The sequence below is a fragment of the Zonotrichia albicollis genome, chromosome 5, assembly GCF_047830755.1.
Source record: "Zonotrichia albicollis isolate bZonAlb1 chromosome 5, bZonAlb1.hap1, whole genome shotgun sequence".
NCBI lineage: Eukaryota > Metazoa > Chordata > Aves > Passeriformes > Passerellidae > Zonotrichia > Zonotrichia albicollis.
Genome location: NC_133823.1, coordinates 54,768,002 through 54,787,602, shown reverse-complemented (window position 1 = coordinate 54,787,602; position 19,601 = coordinate 54,768,002). Strand labels below are relative to the sequence as shown.

Here is a 19,601-nt window from a genome sequence, read left to right as displayed (position 1 = left end):
CATGTGTCTAGTATTCAACATGTGAAATTCACTACCTGCAGTTTGTTCAAAATACTTTTTTTTAAAGTGCTAATCAGTTTCATTATATTTATTGATGCAGAATCTTGTATAGTTTGGATGCAGCTGTGGTGTAGGTTTTAGTGCTTAAATAGTGTATCTGTTACTCAGAGGGTCTGCTGATAGAGACTCCTAAGAGCTGTAGTTGTATACTTTTTGGGAGGTTGTGGGTGCAGCTCAGTAAAGAGGATTCTCTTGTTAGAAGGATTTTTTTAAAGTTGTTGGTGTAAAAAGTGTTCAGACCTGTGTCTTGACTGTGCAGTGCTGCAGGTAAGGTTAACCAGTGCACCAAGGGTCCTCCTGCAGGGTCACTGCTGCTGCAGCCCAGTGGCTTCACTCCATGCCAGGAGCAGTCTGTACACCTGCACTGTGCTACCCACGTGTTTCAGCTTTGCATTGTGTGTGTTTTCTACACACAATGCAAAGAAAAGAAGTGCTGGGGATTTTTTGTCCCTTAATAGTGTGTTACGTGTTATTTTGACAGTATTCTCCTGTTATTTTATTGGAGAGTTGAGAATGTTTCCAAGAACTGTCTCATTATGCATGGTTTCTTTTTGTTTTGTTGTAAGTCTCTAGTTTTTATGTTCCTGTTAAATTGAAAAAATACAAGATTTCAAACTTTTCGCAGAGAACTTTGTGTGCTACTATCTCAGTTTTTAATTAAATACTTGCTAGGTAAATTGCCTGCAGTTTTTCCTTTTGTCAGAATAATCCTAACATCCTTCTTTCTTCCCCAGAATCAATCAGAGCACAAAGCAAATATTACAGAACCTATTTGGAACAAAGGGAAAATGCTGCATATTGTACAGGAGATGATCAGTATGAATTTCATAGTTAGTGAGGTCCTAATTAAGAAGTTCACCTTAAATGAGCATTCCAGTCTTTTTTTTCCCTGTTTCTATTTTCTGTTGTTAATGAAACAGAGTAAATAATTTGTAATAGGAGACTTTTTTAATTGACAGTCACAGACTATTTAATGTAACTTACTGCACTACAATTTTTAAGGTTATTCCATGCAGTTATCCAGATACTGGGGCCAGAATGCTGTGCATAATTTTCCTTAGGAGGAAAATCAAGTTGAAACTTTTTAGAGTACTTGAACACAAAATTAGGCATCTGAAAATTACTGATTTTGAAAGTGATAATATGCATAAAGGGTTTTTTTTTCCAAAATAGATGTCATGAATAACACAGTGACTTTCCAGCAGAATACATAGGGGTAGAATATTGCAGCGTGGTGAGCCTTTGAGCCTGCATAGTTTGTTTACCCACTGAGGATGTGTAGTCTTTTCAGACTGAGGATGCACTGGTTTATGGAAGGCTTTCCTGCATTGTTTGCGATCATTTCTATTCTAGGCTTTTAAAATAATTAATTAATTAATACATAGTATATGAATTATCAAAACAAATAAGCTTTTTGTTGATTATAAAAGGTTGCCTTGATTGAATTGGGGTGTTTATGATGTGTTTTCTAAGCTCCATGCAGATTTTTTCTTGGTATTAGATAAAACTCAGAGTAGCCTAATAGTACTGTTTCACATTCATCTCAAGGTAGTAGTTTTGGGAATCTGCTCTTTTAACCAGATTAAAGCAAGGTTGCATAATAAAAATATAATGTGGTACCTGTAATGTCACTGGTAGCATATATTCAGCTATATAGTTATAATTTGCTGTTATTTTCACCTAGTACAGTGATACATTTCCATGGAGCACATTCCCTTGTGTAACCAATGCCAGCGTGTCAGTTACAAATTTACAGCTGAATGGATCATGTGGGGTAAAATCAGATTGTCAACTACATAAAATAATTGACTAAAGAATATATCTTAGCAAGCCAATGTAATGTGTTTATTTTCACTTGATTTGTAATTGTTGTGATGTGAAATTTGTTGCATTTTTTAAAATCTAGGAGTAAAATTAATAGGCAGTTGTGATTATTTGTGAGTATGTAGAATTTGTATTAACATATAAGTGTCATGTGAGTTGTGTGTGGGTTAGAAAAAAGTTTGTAAGTCCTTACTCTGTTAGAGTTTGGTGCTGCAGGTAATCAGTACAGTTCTGAAAACAATTTTTACCATGCAAAATGTGAGAAAGTATACTTTAATATGTTTGTATGTATATGGTGCCATACCTTTCTATGTATATTTTTGATCTGTGAGTTGCTGAGTTGTCTTGGAGAATATGTATGATTTGTAGGATGTTAAATATTCTACATGATTTTTTGCTGGTTTTGTTTTTAAAAACCCATTAACAATTTCAACATAGCTTAAAAATGGTTTAGAGTAGAAAGGAGGGTCTATTCTTGGTGTAGATTCTTTGAAGATGAGACTATGTAAATCATGTACAATTTAGGTTCATGCCTTGAGGTGAAGAGTGGAGGAATTAATCATAGTTTGCATCCTCAGCTTAGATGGATGTCAGCATTTCCATTTTTGTACTCTGTCAACTATACAATTCTGTAACTGTATACTACTATCAGCATCACTACCACCTCACTTCTTGATCTGTAAGGAAGATTTGGAGAGGGGATGAGGAAGGAACACACAGTATGAAATAATGTGGATAAGTTGGCATTAATTGTGTTACCTTTCAGTTCCAAGTACCCCACTACAGAACGTTCTTTGTGCATTTTTACATGTTTTGTCAGTGGAATATGTTATATAATTTCTATTCAGGAGTGTTATACTTTATGCAATTCCAATTATTTTATGTCACTATTAGATATGTTAATAGCTAGCTATAGTTTATTGTATCTTAATGACTTAGCTGGACACAAATGACTTTTTTCCCAGATGATACAATTATTTTTGTTTCAAAATTTAGTTCCTGTTTCTTGTATACTTGTTAAAAGCTATTGCTGTTGAATATATTTGTGTCTAAATTGTCCAAGTTACACAATATCTGTATAATTTTTTTTCCAGGAAATGTGAATGTTACTCTTCAAGTGTGGGATGTAGGAGGACAAACAATAGGAGGCAAAATGCTGGATAAATATATTTATGGAGCTCAGGTACAGTATAAATGCTGATAATTATATCTTATAGCAATGATATAAAATTAATTGAAACTTTGTTTGTAAAATTATGCATACATACATTATATTTAGCTTTTAGTTGACTGATTCATGAATCTCAAAAATGTTGAACGTCTGTTCAATCTAAACTTAATTGATATTAATATGCTACTTTAATTTTGGTGTGTAGCGAATTTTTTAGAGCTGACATAAAAAGCAAAGCAAGTGTGTGCATTTATAGAACTGAATAACTCCCAAGAACAGATGGTTGTTTCCAGGCTTTGTGTCTTGAGTTAAGGAAAGCAATCACAATAAATAGTAAAGGCTATTTGGTTATCCACATGGTAGATAGAGTGGCTGCTTTCAGAACAGCTGCCTCCTGGGGGGAAAAGGTAGAAGGAGGAAATTAAGAGCAATCCTACACCATTAAACTCATACATACAACTGAGGTTATAAGGGGGCAAACAAAAGGAGACAACCAGCTAAATATTTTTGCAGAACTCCTGTCCAATGAAAATTAACTTTGTCTTCAGGTTAACTAAGCAACTTTAAGTGGATGGTAGGATTAAGAGTTCAGTATTATAACTGCATCTTGAGTCATGAGATGATTTAGGAGTATGTGTTATAAATGCCAAACTTCTTAGCGTGAGTGATCCTAATATGTGTTTTGTTCCTTAATTTGGAGTTTGTAATGAGACCAATAGTCATATAATGTGCTATTTGATAATGTTATACAACACAGGAATGGCTAATGAAAGAGATTGGGATTTATTAGTGAATTGGATAAAGAGAAACTTGTCAGTGTGATGTTTTGTCATTTTCAAAACAATGTCAATATTTTTCGCTGTTGCATCTGTTTATAGCATGTTATTTTTTTTAATAAAACACGATTTGCTAACCTGTTACAGATCTAGCAAGCAATAGGAGAAAGTGGCTTCCTTGACAGAGGGAATTTGATTAATCACAAATTGTTGCCATATGTCCAAAGTAAATTTAATGAAGGAAATAAAAGCTATTAGCTTTGTCTGTATTGAATTTAGTGATAAACTTAGGAGGTTCTTACCAAAAATAGCAGGTCAAAGAGTTAATGCCAGTGCCCAAAAGTGCATAAGCAGTTGATATCAATAAGACTAAAGTTTGATTTTTTTTTATTATTCAGAACACATTAACAAAAAAACCCTATGTCCAATCTCTTTGTCTTTAATCTTCCTCCAGTCCTCATTTTAACCCAATTTTTTTTAATGGACTGGTGATTTTTCTCTCCCAATGTTGGCGTGTATTGCCAATGTCTGTAAGAGGCTTCTTATCATCAAAGTTGAGTTCTAACACACTTTTCTGTTAGCTTTATAACAATGCCTGTTAAAGATGCATAAAATTGTCTCTATTTTCACCTATTCATGAAATGACAATGAATAGTTTGAAAAAGCACTGCTTTCAGCTTATTTCTAGGCATAAGCTTATTTAATGTTGAACATCTGTACCTTTTTATAAGAAAAATAGGAAAAGCAAAGAAGAACAAGTAGGAGTATTTGTAAGGGTAAATCCTTTTAAATATGGATAAAAAAATTCCTGTGAATGGGCAACAAAACAGCAAGAAAGTAACTGCGAAGAGGTAGCATGGAGTTTGTAAAGGTAAAATGTGCACAGCCAGCTTGATTGTTGTCTGTGGTTAGGTGGTTAGCTGTGTGGAGAGGAGAGCAGTGGATGTAATTTATCTTTGCTTCAGCAGGGCCTTTGACATAATCTCCCATAATATTATTACAATATTACAATAAATTTACTGAAAATCTGAATGGACAGCTGGATTTAAAGGTCTGTAGCTCAGTGTCATACTGATGCCTGATGATAAGTTTTATTTCTTAAGGGTTGGTACTGGGCTTGTTTCTTTTACTGATTCTTTTATCAATGGAGCAAAACATTGTAAGTTTATGAATGGCACCAATTTGGGGAGGAATGGTCGCTATGCTGGAGTGTAGGGCTGCTACTGAGAGAAACCATGACCAGCTGAAGGAGTGGACCAACAGAAACCTTGGGAGGTTCAGCTGATGACAGATGCCAAGTCCTGCACCTGGTACAGAACAATCTTATGCAGCTGGGAATCAACTGGAGAGTGTGCAGTGAAGGGCCACAAAGGTGATTAATGGTCTGGAGCATCTGTCCTGTGAGGAAAGGCTGAGAGAGCTGTGACTGTTCAGCCTGGAGAATAGAAGGCTAATCAATATATATCCACCATGCAGGAAGGATGCAAAGAAGAAAGAAGCAGGCTCTTTTGTGTAGAGAACCAGAGCAATAGGCACAAACTGACACAGGGGATTCCTTGTGAGCATCAGGAAACACATTTTCTGCTGTGGGGATGACTGAGAACTGGCACAAGTTGACCAGAGAGGTTGTAGAGTCTCTACAAGTCTCTAGTCGGTTGCCACAGCTGTACTGATAGAGAGTAAATAATTCAATTATGGCAATTTAATCACTTAATCACATGTATTTGAGTGACCATGTCCTCAGGATCAGCAAAGACAGGAGTGGTTAAGTTTGTGTGGACTGTAAGCTGCTTTCATTTGCAAAAAACTCTGTTTTCATCTGCACGTTTCTGCAACAATTACTTTCCTCTTTACTAAATTAATATTCTGTGACTAGAAAAAATACTCTAGAATTTTGGCCTGACTTATTTTATAATATTAATGAATATTTGAAAGTTCCTTGATGCAAAAGTCAGTCATAGGACGAGGGTAGCTGAGGATAAATGACGAAGAAAACATATATTTTTAATTATTGTTTTCTCTAGCTTCCTTTTATTGTGCCAGATCTTGACATAAACTTGGCATGTCTTAAATTTTGATTATCACTACAAATATATTGCCTGGTTACAACACATCCATACTAACACTTCAGTTTTGAAATAAGGCTGCTGCTGTTTGCATGGTAAATCTTTCAGAAGCACTCCCATACTTACCTGTAATTGCTGCCCCTACCCACATATCTAGTTTAAATTGTCATTAAGAGCTGGCATATGCTACATCATAAATTGGCTTGTTAATAGGAGTACTGCAGACTCTATTTTCTCCAGGGAGCAGCAAATAATTTCTGCAATATTTTCAGTTTCCAGTGACCTATTTTTGAAAATGCTCTGTAATTCCTAAACAAAAAGCACTCACATGTGCACTAACATAGACAAAATGTCTCTTACTAGAGTGTAATTATGCAAGCAGGGACTATTCACCATGTTGCTGGATACTAGAGAATCAATGTGCTGTTCTTGGCCTGTCGTCTACCATGTGTTTCAAACCTCTTTCATGGCAGGGAAATACAGCACTTTTGTGTAAAAATGGCAGTGTTAATTTTCCTCCTGAATTCCTCACACATAATAGGGAAACAACAGTTTTTATGTTGTCTACTTGGTCTGTACTCCATATACTGTAAGTTTGTCGAAAATACTATGTATTTTTTTGAAAGAAGTTATGGGATTTCTCTGTTAAATAAAAGAAAAAGATGAAATAAATTTTAGCCATGGAGTTGTGACTTGTCTTTCATTAATTGTCTCTATCATACTAAGTTGTTTATAGAGTGCTGTTGTGGTGAAAATCTAAGCAGAAAGTATTCTTTATGACCTGGATGCCATGCTGCCTTTTTTTTTGCATCTATATGATGTTATACCTGCCATCTTTGCTTTTTGAAAGTGCAGCAAATTTTGGCAAACTAAACAAAAAAATGTTTAAGAAAAGAACGTGCTTTAGAAGCAGTGTTTTAGATCACGGAGAAAGGGACCAAAAGGAAGTGAAGTCAGCCCTAGTTGCAAACTTTGTTAAATGATTTCTTTGATGGTAAATCCACTGTGAATACCCTTTCATCCTAAGGGGTAGGTAGGCTACAGTTGTCTAGAAGACATGAAGCAGAGTAGAATTTTGATGAAGAATTGGTTAGAAAGAATTGGCTAACTTTAAATGCTCACACATTCTTATTTATTCTCCATCAAACTCTGATTAGTGTTGAAGATTGTTTAGATGATCTGCTCTTCTGCAAGCTGGTGAAAGAACTCGACAGCTGGTGAAAGAAGCATTGCCATGTGCTCTTTCCTCATTTGCAACTTCCAGCATTATGGCTGGTGGTTTTTTTTACCATGCCGTAGATTGAGTTTCTTTTCCACTGAACATTTAATAACTTAAGTATGTCCTTCCTAGAGCAAAACTTAGATTGTGAGACAATTTAATTTGACAGTTTAATGCCGAGTGCCCAGGCATTTGGGTAGTTATAAAAATAGCCGGGAGAAATTAACTGAGATTAACTTGGAGGTGTAAGATAATAAATAAATAATAAATAAATTGTACCAAAATTGGAAGAGGGAAGTGGATGTTTAATCTTCTATTTGATTAGTAAAGGAGGAAAGATAGCAAGAGGAAAGTTGGGTGTCATAATTCTTAATTTCCTTGAAGGAACTGATGAAAGCTCTTCCTCAGAAATTAATAGCAACTATATAAGGAACAAAAAAATCAAGTTTGCCAAGGAGTTAGTAACATTGTAGAAAACAAGATAGGGTGGTGTTGCTGTCATAAGAAAGTAGTTGGAGGGATCTCAGTAGGATCTGTTGCCCTCCTTCAAAGCTATCCATGTGTAATGACTTTTATCAACCTTCAAAAATTTTTTTAGTGTTGGTGTACACGACTGTTATAAGTGGTGTATTTCAGAGCTTTGCTATTCTTAGTCTCCATAGGGTTTTTTGTTTTGTTTGTTTGCTTTTTTTAGTACTCTTGCTATAATCTTCTTGCTGTGAGTTAAACTTATCACTACATGTTGTATTGATCACAGGTTTGTAAGAAAGTGCAGGGTGGAAGGATGTCAGGAGGTTGGAGTACAACACTCTCTAAGTAGGGTCAACTGAGAGATGGAGCTAGGCTGCTCAAGGATCTATTGAGTCCTGCTTGTAAACTTCTAAGGATGGAGACTGAGCAACCTCTGGTCAACCTGCTTTATTTTCCTCATGGTGAAAAAGCTTTTCGTTAGTTATGGTTTGAATTTCTCTTATTTCAGCTTATGCCCACTAGGTTTTATCTTGCTGTGCACTGCTGTGAAGAGCCTGGCTCCATCTCCTTAATTGCTTCCTCATGGGTGTGGGAAGGCTGCTTTTAGGTCTTCCCAGGGCCATTTCCTCTCCATGCTGAAGAATTTGGGTTTATTCATCTCTTTGTCATAAAACAAGTGCTCCAGCCTCTGATCATCTTGCTAGCCCTCTGCTGAAGTTACTCCACTTTTATCTTGAGGGACCTAAAGATGTGTTCTGACTGGATGTGTTATTTTAGCTATGACCCAACAAGTGCTGAGTAGAAAAGTTTACTGGACTGGTGGCTGTGCTTCTGCTAATGCAGCCCAGGATTACATTGGCCATCCTTGCTGCCAGGGAATGTTGCTGGCTTGGATTTGGCCTGCTGTCTGACAAGACCTGCAGGTCATTTTTAGTTGCTCTCCAGCTAGTCATGTGTTGCTCCTCTCAGCCTGTATTGCTCATTCCTTCCTAGCTGCAGGACTTGGCACTTGTCCTTGTTGAATGTTGAAAGGTTCCTGTTCACCCATTCCTTGAGCATGTCTACATACCCCTTTGAGATAACCTTGCCCTTGGGCACATTGGCTGGTCTTCCCAATTTAGTGGCTTCTGCAAACTATGTATAAAAGCATATACAAAGAGAGCTCCTGTTATCTTCTCTTGAAATTTGTTACCAGTATCATCATGCCTAAGTCATGCATTTGTTGAAGCAGACAGGTTTTTTTTTCCCACTTTTTCCATGTCAGTCATGGTTTCCAAACCTGTGATACTGTTCTTCATTTCTTCTATTGTACCCTTTTTTGGCATTCAAGTGTCCAAAGATGGATTTTTTTCCTGGAATGTTTTATGCCAATGTGATATTTGCAAAATAAGTTTGACATATTCAGCTGTGAGCTGTAACTCCTTGATCCTATTATATGGAACTTGCTGCAGAGCCAGATGCTTCCTATTGTGCACTTGGCTATTGCTTCCTTTGAACTTGTCATGGTATTTCTTGAATTGCATCTTATTATTTTTACACTGTTTGTCATCATAAAATCTGAGCTCTTCTCAAATAGTCTTGCAGTCTATACTAATTTGTTATCAAATGTGAAGTTATTAAGTGTGCACTCTGTTTTGTGATCTAAGGCACTCCTTATGATCTGAGACACTCCTTTTAACTATCAGTTAAAACAGGGCCCAGACAAATGCCTGAAAAAAACTTGAAAAATCTTTTCTATTGAGAGTAGGTCTTTCACCAGCTATTTTTGTATGGATCATACTGTTTTTTCAGAATATTTGTGAAAATTTCATGTGAGAAACAGTGTGCAGATGTAGGGTTTTTTTGCCAGGTGTGAACTTCGTGACAACAAGTGTACCTGAAACCAATTCCGACTTTACTCCTCATTTACAAGATATTGATTTTATTAGGGTGTAGTGGAAAGCAGGGGCAGAAGACTCAATAAGATCTGAGAGCTGATCTTGAAATTGTGGAGGGGACAGGGATGACATTTGGACTGTTAATAGACTGTGCTTTATAATACTGAATATTTGTGTTGAGGAATCATCAGAAGTGTCTGCTTTAAGTATTTGTCACCTGTAGCTGGGCCCAAAACCTTGGAAATATACGGGACTCCTTTTTGAGTTATCACCATGTGTTTAGGTTCTCTTTTGAAAGTTTAAAGCTCACCCATAACTTCTTATCTTCTACAACACTGAAGGAATGGAATCTGGCCTTTATCCCCAAAAGGCAGCGGAAACATGACAGACAATGTGCAGAAATGTATAATTGAACTGCCTTTTGTTTTTCTTTCAAAAAAGGGAACATTGAAACTACAACTAATATTTGTTAAAACAAAAGACCTTCTCCAGTGTAATTTTTATTTTCCTGTTCGTGTGAAATGCTATTTTGGGTTTATCATAAAGTCTATACAGTTTGTAATATTTCTGATATAAATAATTGTGCTCTTGACTGTATTGCCATTTATTTCCTGAAATGTGCATTTGGAACACATGAAATGCAGGAGAAATACTGTATGTGTATAGTGTAGGAATTTATAATTCCTTTAACTGACCCTTGAAAGATATGATGCCATTATTTGTTACTGCTCTATTCTATGACAATAATGATTTAGACTGCTGCAAATCTTACCATGTTAAATTATTTTCCAATCTGTAACATTTTAAACATGTCTTTTTATTTAGGGCATTCTCTTGGTTTATGATATTACCAATGGCCAGAGTTTTGAAAATTTGGAAGACTGGTATAATGTGGTAAAAAAAGTGAATGAAGGATCAGAAACACAGCCACTTGTGGCCTTGGTTGGAAATAAAAGTAAGTTACTCATATTTACTTATAATGAAATACTCTGGATGTGGTTTGCTATTAAAGAAATGACATAAGCTATATGTATATTTAGCAAAATGCAACTGAATACTATCTTGTTTGTTTTTGCTGTGTACAGATGACATATTTGGGTATACTTCAGAATTATGGCTGCAGGCAGATAGATTATGTTATGGGATTTGTTGCATCATGCTTTGCCTAGCCTGCAGCCTCCCTACCTCTGTCCTCTTTGCTTGGAGAGCAGCACACAGGAGGAGGGAGATGACTCCCCATGTTTGAATTTGATAGACCCCAGGAAATAACCATGGCAATGGAGAACTGGGGAGCATTTCTGGGTGTATTAAAAAGTATATTTCATGATTCTGTATGTTAAGAGACTGCTGCATTAACTACTGGTATACGTTTAAAAAGCTACACTATGCAATAGGCATAATACCTAGGAATTGCTTATCAGACTTTTTTCAAGGTTATCTGTAGTTGTGTACATCAGGTGATTTGTGTTGTTTTAACCTCCTTTTTTTTGATCACATAAGTATAATATAACAGTGTTCCTCTGACCACCAAAATACGTCACTTTATATAATAATCACTTAGGTAGTTTCCTAATTATATAGATTCAAAATTTCCCCATTTCCAATTAAAAAATCTTACACAAACATTATTATTAACATACCTGCTGTCTTGATCCTGGCTTTCTTACCCATTTTTCTGTTGAAGATGGTAAAAGCAACATATAAAAAGTTTACAATCAAAGTGATAGAAGTGGGTACATAATTTTTAAAAACTACAAACATGGTATTTGAGCAACAGAAAATATTTGATATTTTTTTCACTTGGCAAATAATTTGTGTTACAGTGACCATGTCATCAACAAACCTGAGAGAAGAACCTTATCCAGCATATTAGAATTGTTTAAAATAATTTGAAAACAATGTAGAGACAACAATTTCATTCAGAATCATTAATTGTAGTATTGCTACAGTGATGCTGTAACATTTTATGACATTAATTATGAAATACTAATTTCCTGTGAAGAAAACAGAGAAGGTCTTAGAGTTACAATATATAAATAGCACTTCTGAAAGCATAACACTGACAGTGTTGTACTCTAGCTGACCAGAGTCAATAATACAAATTCTGTTGAAATTCAAATGAAAAGTATTTTTCACTGGTTTCTATTTTGCCCTAAATTTGGACTTCCTTGCTGGAGTTCTGCAAATATTACTAAGTATTTGCAGTAAGATACACTGCAACATAGCATAAAAAAAAAGTTCCTTTGCTGAACTGGCACAATAGGTGTAGAAAACGATACATTGTTTTTGATTTGGAGGTTGGTTATTTCTTTTTTTTTTCAAATATATATGCCCACAATTCTTTAATATTTGATGTTTCCCTGGGAGCATCTGGAAGTAGAATCTGGTTTTCTAGGTGAGTTTTCAGACATATGCTGACACTGACTAGTAAAAGGGCTTTCATTTTATGGAAATAGCAGTTGAAGGAATTACTTGCTGCTTTGTTTTCCTTCAGAAGCTGTGTATAAAGAAAAGCAGCAAAATATTGATTTCATGTGATGCTAAGGATGTTTGTTGCTGTTGCACATGTTGAGCATGCAGGGGATACTGCTTACAGAGGGATGTTTTTGCGTTATTTTTATTTCAGCATGATAAAAATTAGACTTTGAAAGTATATTGCTTTTCTGAATTCTGTAGTAGGAGAAGAATATCTAGGAGGGCTTCCACCCCAATACTAAAAATTAATAGTAGGCTGCTGTCATTACATAAATGGAAAACAAAGTGTTTATATAGAAGCATGGTTTTGACTCTCACATGTTATGAAGAGATAATACTGCTGGTACTAGCAAATTATTAAGGAGGAATCACTCTGTTCAACTTCTTTGCTTAGTAAGTGATAAAACACTCAGATGCAATGCAAGAGCAATAATAGGTTAAGAGCCAGGAAAAGCCATTTGATGAATTGATGGACTTTCTTGACCTCATGCATCATTCAGAAGAATTACTCCAATGAGTGGTTTCTGTCTCAGGATTGTACTTGGTTTTTTTGAGCTGTACATGTCTTTTAGGAAAATATCCAGGTAAGCTGACTGAAAGATTAGAAATGTCAATATCCACAGGCAAGTTATTCTAACACTTAACTTTCTTTCTGATAAAAGCTTTTAAAATTTGCCAAGTATGCAGTTATTTTCATTCATAGCATTTGGAAAGCTTTGGGCCAGTCTTTAGACTGATAAGAATTTGGAAGCTCAGCCTCTGTTTTGAAACTTTGGCTTAAACTTAGTTACTGAACTTGGGCTGTCCTTTGTGTGTTTTCTCTTAGTAACTCGGTCTGAAATACATGTGTATTTTTTCCATTTGGGGGAGACATACTTGGATTTTCTCTAGGGAAAAAGCTATAGCTTGGAAGAAAACAAAAATATTTCTCTACACAATATGATACAGAAAACTCTACACTTGAATTCTATACAACTTCCCTGAGTAATTTTGTCATTGAAAGCAAATAATTTGATACCTAGCAGTATCTGGTGCATAATTGTTTGCTACTGTTAAGTCATGCAGTTTTATAGGTAATTTATTAGTGGTTTCTAGTATAAATTTGTAGTCATTTTGTTAAATGTTAAGTTTGTGGGGATTTCTCTACTATTCCATAAAACTTAAAGAAACTGTTCAGTGCTGATTTAAATGAAACAGTGCTTGTTTTCACTGTTCTGGTTTATTGTGCATTGCAATAGATTAGCAGCATGAACACAGTAAGCTGCTGTGTCTGTTTAAAGCATGATAATTAGCTTCAGAGTGGTGTCAAGCTATTAAAATGTCCTGTTGTGTTTGTAAGAGGTTAAGATTTAATCATGAAACATTTGAAAGGTAATTTCTACTTAAAAAGCTCCTATCAGTTGCTGGTGTCTCATCCATCAGAGATTTATTTGAAAATAGTAGAGCAGTATGAATTGATACCTAAATTCTGGAATTCTGGACCTTCCCACCTCTCTTTTTTATTTTCCCTTTTTTCCACTTCTCATTTTGTTTGTTTGTTTTGATTTTTGTTTGTTTGTTTTTGATTTTTTTTTTTAATTAGATGAAGGCATGTTGTTGCCCATTAATTTATTCAAAAAAATTGGGAGAGCAAGAGCTTTAGAAATGCTGATCTCCCTTGTAAAACCAGGACTTTATTGAAGCTGTCTGGGTTCCCTCTGGGTGCTTAGTTTCAGCTTCTTTCTTTTTTCCTTCCTGTACCTTTTTTCTTTTCTTCTATAGCCTGTCCGACACGTTTGATCAGACTGTAGAAAGCTGATTTGAATCAAGATCCTGCCCAGACCTGCTTTCTGCACCAATGATCAATTATCAATTGTCTTTCCATAGATTTTTGTCTGTGCATTTGATGAACAACAGAAGGAATTATAAAATTTAATGTAGAGATATTTTTTCCTATTAATTCTAAGTCATAAGATCTTAATAATCCTGAACTTTACAGCTGACATTGAATCTTACAATTGACTTTCCTAGTAGCTTACCTTGTGTTATTTTATTCTTATTGAATACAAAGTGTTCACTTTGAATCACTTATTGAATCAGCAGTGTTGCACTGCTGATTGGGAAGTAACCCTTACAGTTAATTTTAACTTTATGTTTTGGAGTTTCTATGCAATAACTCAAAACTTTTGTATATATATGTTGCTGTCAAATACTTTGATTTGTATGGTATAAATGAGGCTATAGTTATCAAGTGAATGAATTGTGTTTTGTGCACTTAGGATTGTTGCTTAAATTAGGTATTGATAAAGTTCAGTGATCACAATGGATCTTCTAGTCATTAAGTGTGAATTAGAGAGGGTTTACCATGTTTCATATGATTGATGTATTTGCTTCCTTTCTACCTTGATGGCTTTATGTATTTTCTTCTGCACTAATCTATAAGCAGTCTCCTCAAGTGTCATACCAGCATTTTCAGTGGATATATTGTAAACAAAAATTAACCCAGGTTGCATGGGAGCTATACTCATTGTGATTTATAGCTCCCAAGATGGTCTTAGGGCGCTAGTTATCTGTAGCTTATGTAGGGGGTAGGAATTATCAGGTACTGGTGTATAGTGGCTAGATGAATGATTTCTGTTCTTAGAGATATTAACCAGATCCACTCCTCAATAAAGACTAATAACTCAGATTTTTAAACAATCTTCATGACAGATGAGGGCACAGAGGAGAATGCATCAACACTAATTAAGAATGTTGACCGTTTGTTCGTCTTGGCCATGATTAATTGATCTTGGAGTGCTATCTCTGAACAGGAAGTGGGATGCTGTTACATTGTGAAGTTTAAAGGTTACATTTTAGTGTACCCTTTAACTTGCCCTTACATACAACATAAAATGTTTTTACCTATCTTATCTGAGCACAGAAAGAAACATTTTCCAGCCCAGATACAAATTAACATTTGGTGTTTTGTGTACTAATGTGAATCTGGCTAGTCATGGGACTTGCCCAGTGTGCTTTTTGACTCTGTTGCTGCATTATATACTTAGCCTCCTCCGTTGTACTCAGAAAATTTCTTCATTAATACTCAATTTGATAATCTGTTTTGTTTAAATTCAGAGCTGTGCATTCATTCTCTTGCCCCTCCCAACCGCCCCCAGTTTTCTGCTCTTGCTTCCTGCGGGCTTGCCCTTTTAAGGTCCTTCACCTATAATTAAGACAAGTGTTGAGCAGCTAATGCAAATACCCCTGTTCTTTAGAGTCTTATGCCTGATTAAACTAAAGTTCCTGTATGCCCACCAGCAGGTCTGGTCACCTGAGCCTCACACATGCTCTTGGGATTGGAGGGTAAACTACTTACATGTAGAGACTCCCTTAAAAAGAAAATTTTGTCCTGTGCTACAATAATTTTACCAACTCATTTGAATAAATGTAGAATGATACCCTGTTTTAAAATATATATTAAATGTTGGTCTCAACCTTGTTTGTCTCAACCTGTTTGTCTCAACCAAACCTGTTTGTCTCAACCAAATGTTTGTCTCAGCTTGTAAGATTAATAGAAAATTGGAGTCCTATGGATTTGTTTCAAAGGTCAGGTAGCTTTTTAACAAGAAATTTAAATTAACGGAAGAGAAAACCACACGTAAAAATGATCTTTTATTTGCCATAATATTTCCAACCCAGTATCTCAATATGCTCTGTATTACTTTAGCAGTGGGAGCAACCTAGGAGCACACACATTTTTGAGTGAAAAAATTACCTTGCTTGTCTGAGAAAGCATTTGTCTTGCAAGATTTTGATCCTAAATCATGCTTAGCTTAACATTTATAGGGCTGAGTACCATCCATGCTGAAGGGATCTATTAAAGTATGTCTGTTAAATTGCCATGTGGACAAGTCTACTAAACTGTGATTAGTAGACAGAGCTTGAGCCTCAAGTGCTGTTCTTTGGAAAGGATCTGAGCTTACAGAATTTTGCACAGAAGAAAAGAAGGAAGGTTTATTGCTCTTGTGTAGTATTTACCTTGCCATTTTGTATTGTCTGTGAAGGGAAAACACCTGGCAGGAAAGATTACAAGGATCTGTGTGTATGTATTGCATTTTGGCTCCTGTCTTCGTGTGACTTGCTGTGATCTGTTGCAAAGGGCTGCAAATCAGCCCATGTTTTACTTCAAGCCTTCTTTCACTAAATGATGTCTTGGATGAGAAGGCAGTGGACACAGAAGCTGATTAGTAATCTGGTTAAAGGCAAATTTTTAGACTTCTGGACTTTCTTAGAGTGCTGCAGCCATTATTGAAGCATGTATACGGTATAGTTTTTGATGGTGAATCCTTTTTTTTCATGCTGCTCAAAAGATAATTAACAATCCTTGTCAAATAATTGAGCCTGTATTCAGCCCAGATAGCATTAGTTAGTAGTGAGTTTCTTTTTTCATTTGTGTTCTGCTGCAGTCTGGGGTTCATGACAGAGTTGAAGCTGAACAATATACACAACTTGCACACAGAAAGTATGTTACTGTTGTACTGCTTGTCTGAGTTTGAGATTTGTACAGCTAGACAGAGTCCTGACATAAACAGGTGTAGTTCTATGAAAATCAATGAATTTACATTCAGTTGAACCAGGGCAGTTCAGATCTGTGCAAACTATTTGCAGAAAAAATGTTTTCTCCTTTGGGTCATACAGTGCTTGTACAAGGAAGTGAGTGAGAAAGTGAATAGTCATGAACTATTCCAACTAATAAGCAGTTAAGTTATGCTACACTTTTTTTTTATTTTAATGACAATGAATAAACTGGTTTCTTCTTTCTACATTTAAAATCTTGAGGCTGCACTTGAGATTTTTGTTTTGTGCCCTTGAGTTTTGCATGCTATGACTAACCAAGAACCACAACCAAGTTGAAGGACCTGGTAGACAGTTGTTAGTGTACTTGGAACTCAAACACCAGTGCTACAGAAGTTACAGTAAATAATATATTCTCATTCCCTAACAGTTATGCTTAAATTGAGAAAAATCTGTAGAAATGTCATTGAAAAATGCAAATAGAAGTAAACTGTTTAAATACAAAGGTTAGAACAGTATATGTATCATATTTTTATAATAATACACAAATGAAATGCTGAGAGATTTCTTGCTGTTTCCATGGATTTTGTCTGTGGTTTATTTAGCAATGTAGACATACGCCCAATAAAAAAAGATGCTGCATAAACTATAGTTCAGGCTGAATGTGCTTCTGTTTTTGGTTTAGGTAGAAATGTTTTTTCTGGCTGCGTCCTTCATACTTAGGTCTTCTTACAACAAATGGAAAGCCCTTAATTGTACCTAAGGGAATAGTTAATCTACGGTGGACATATGGTGGACAAAAGCTGAGTCTAGTAAATGAAAAAAATTATAAACAGAAAATGTGTGAATGTCTGCACAGTCTGAGAGTCATGGGAGATATTGTGCTGTTGGATTGGAGCTTATTTTAGGTTAATTTGCTATTCTTTTCTATTAGTATATTAATAGAAGTCAGTGGAGCATAATATACATAGTTTTAAAACCCAGTCAAATTCATGTCTGTTTTATTAGATTAAAAAAATATACCTGGTTTTAAAACAGGGCAGAATTTCTTTTCTTTGCTGGTTGTCCTGCTCCTACCTTTGCCACATGACATAAATGCAATTTCGATTTCATTAGTGGAGGGAAACTCTCTGAAATTTTTAAAAGTTATAACATTTGATTGGGGGTAGTTAATCAGTGTTAACCCTGAGCAGCTCTTGGGCTTTATGGATTCAAGCATTATATGTGGTTGCACTGCTCCAGCAAAAGGTTAAGTATTAATGGAAAATGTTCACAGCTCTTTTACTCAAAGAAAACATGTTACTTGTAAGTTTTCTTTTGATTTTACTTTTACAGTTACATTGAATGTCTTCATTCATTTAGCCATCCATAAAGCAAATATTGTTGCACATGCAGTGGATAATAAGTCTTTTTAGGACTACTTGTGTGGTATGTCACAGATCATTAACTGCAAGTAACCACCTGACTTGAGGGAAGTCTGGAAGCATCATTACAGTGAAGTAAGCTTTTATTTCTGTATCACTGCAGCACATTGATCTGTAGGAATGTCTCCATTAGCTACTGTGGAAATATATTCTCATATATTATTATTGAAGGAAGTTGATGAGAGAAGATAAGCAAATTTTGAATGTGAATAGGGCATTACTATTAAGATTTGGGATAAAATGGAGAAAAAGACAAATGTTATTGTAGCATTATTTTCTATTTAAAAGCTAGATAAGTCAGTAAACTAATTTTTTTTAAAGCTTTTGAGTTTCAGAGTCAGACTGATAAATGTAGTAACAGTTGTACAGTGTTTTAGCTGAAATGCAGGTAGTAGTTGAATAAATGTAATACTCTGTATGGGCAGAGAGTGTGGAAGAGAAATTTATTCCTAACCAACAGGGAAAACTTCAGCTTGTTCTACTGATTTCAATCAACCAGAAAAAGAAAATCAAGACTTTTATTGGAAGTAAGCAGTTATTATTCCAGTTCAATTTAGAGATTGAGGGATAGTTTATGCTAATATGGGAAATAATCATAATGGATAACCTTCACTTTCTTTGTGGTATGACTGATGTGCATAGAGATTGAAGAACAAAGAAAAATTACAGGGAATGCATTGTATGTACATTTTTTAATTGTGTAATTGTCAGGACATCATCATGTTTATTGGGGTTTTTCTAGCAAAGTGGAAATTAATGGTGCCATTTTGAGTTTAGCCCACAGTAACAGCTCCATTCCTGAGACACTGTGGGTTTATGATACCCATTTCAGTACAGGAACATGTGCTCTGCTAAATGTGTGGCTTCTTTTGGGTAGAGCTTTAAGCATATTAAGCACTTATGGTTATGAGTTCAAATATTGTTCCAGTATTTGAGAAGGCATGTCTTGATGAGGTGCCAATTGTGCTACAGTTTCTTTCTGCATTCTACTTAGGTCTTTTTTATAGATCATGGTTTTTTGAGGGGAAAATTTGTATTTGGAAAAAAAAAAAGTCATTCCTTTTGTGTGTGTAATATGAGACTGTGAAGATGTTACCACAGAAGTAACTACTCGGCCAGTATCAAACAGATCACCGAGATAAGTCTGTTGGTTAAATGCAGAGAGTGTTGTTGTTATTTACGCTCTGTGCTTCCAGCCATTGTGGTATGGAGGATAACTTCAAAATAGGCTTGTTTTAGAAGGAAAGGTTTAAGACTCCACATTAAATTCAGTTTAAAATCAATTAAGATTTACTGAAATTTGTTGATTAAGGAGGGTGGAGTAAAGTGATGATAAATGGTAAATTAGTAATCTAATTTATTTATATATACATTTATACATTTATTTATATATATATTTATATTTACATAAAGGCCTCCTCTTGTACAACTTTATTTTAAAATAAAGTTGTACAAGAGGAGGCCTTTATGTACGTTACACATAGTTTCTATTTCAAAAATACTGAGCTCCCTATGAAATTTTCATGATATATTTTTGGCTTTTTAACTCTAGTTTTTTTTCAGAAGTAGTCTTAAGATAAAAATTTTGTTTACATGGGTGTAAATTTATAGCAGAATTAGTGAGCTACTCCAGGTTTACTCTGGTGTTCTCGTGCTAGCCCCTAGTTTATAATATTCTTCTGGATTACCTTTTTTAACATGT

General features: G+C 35.2%; 1 protein-coding gene across 2 annotated transcripts in view; it reads left to right on the top strand.

The window, feature by feature from the left end:
- Positions 1–19,601, top strand: part of RAB28 (RAB28, member RAS oncogene family) — a 63,143-nt gene that overhangs the window by 9,763 nt on the left and 33,779 nt on the right. For both annotated transcript variants that reach the window (XM_005485024.4, XM_005485025.4), the window contains exons 3-4: positions 2,979–3,067; positions 10,290–10,419. In XM_005485024.4, coding sequence (XP_005485081.2) covers positions 2,979–3,067; positions 10,290–10,419 — 219 coding nt within the window. The remainder of the gene's footprint in view (positions 1–2,978; positions 3,068–10,289; positions 10,420–19,601) is intronic.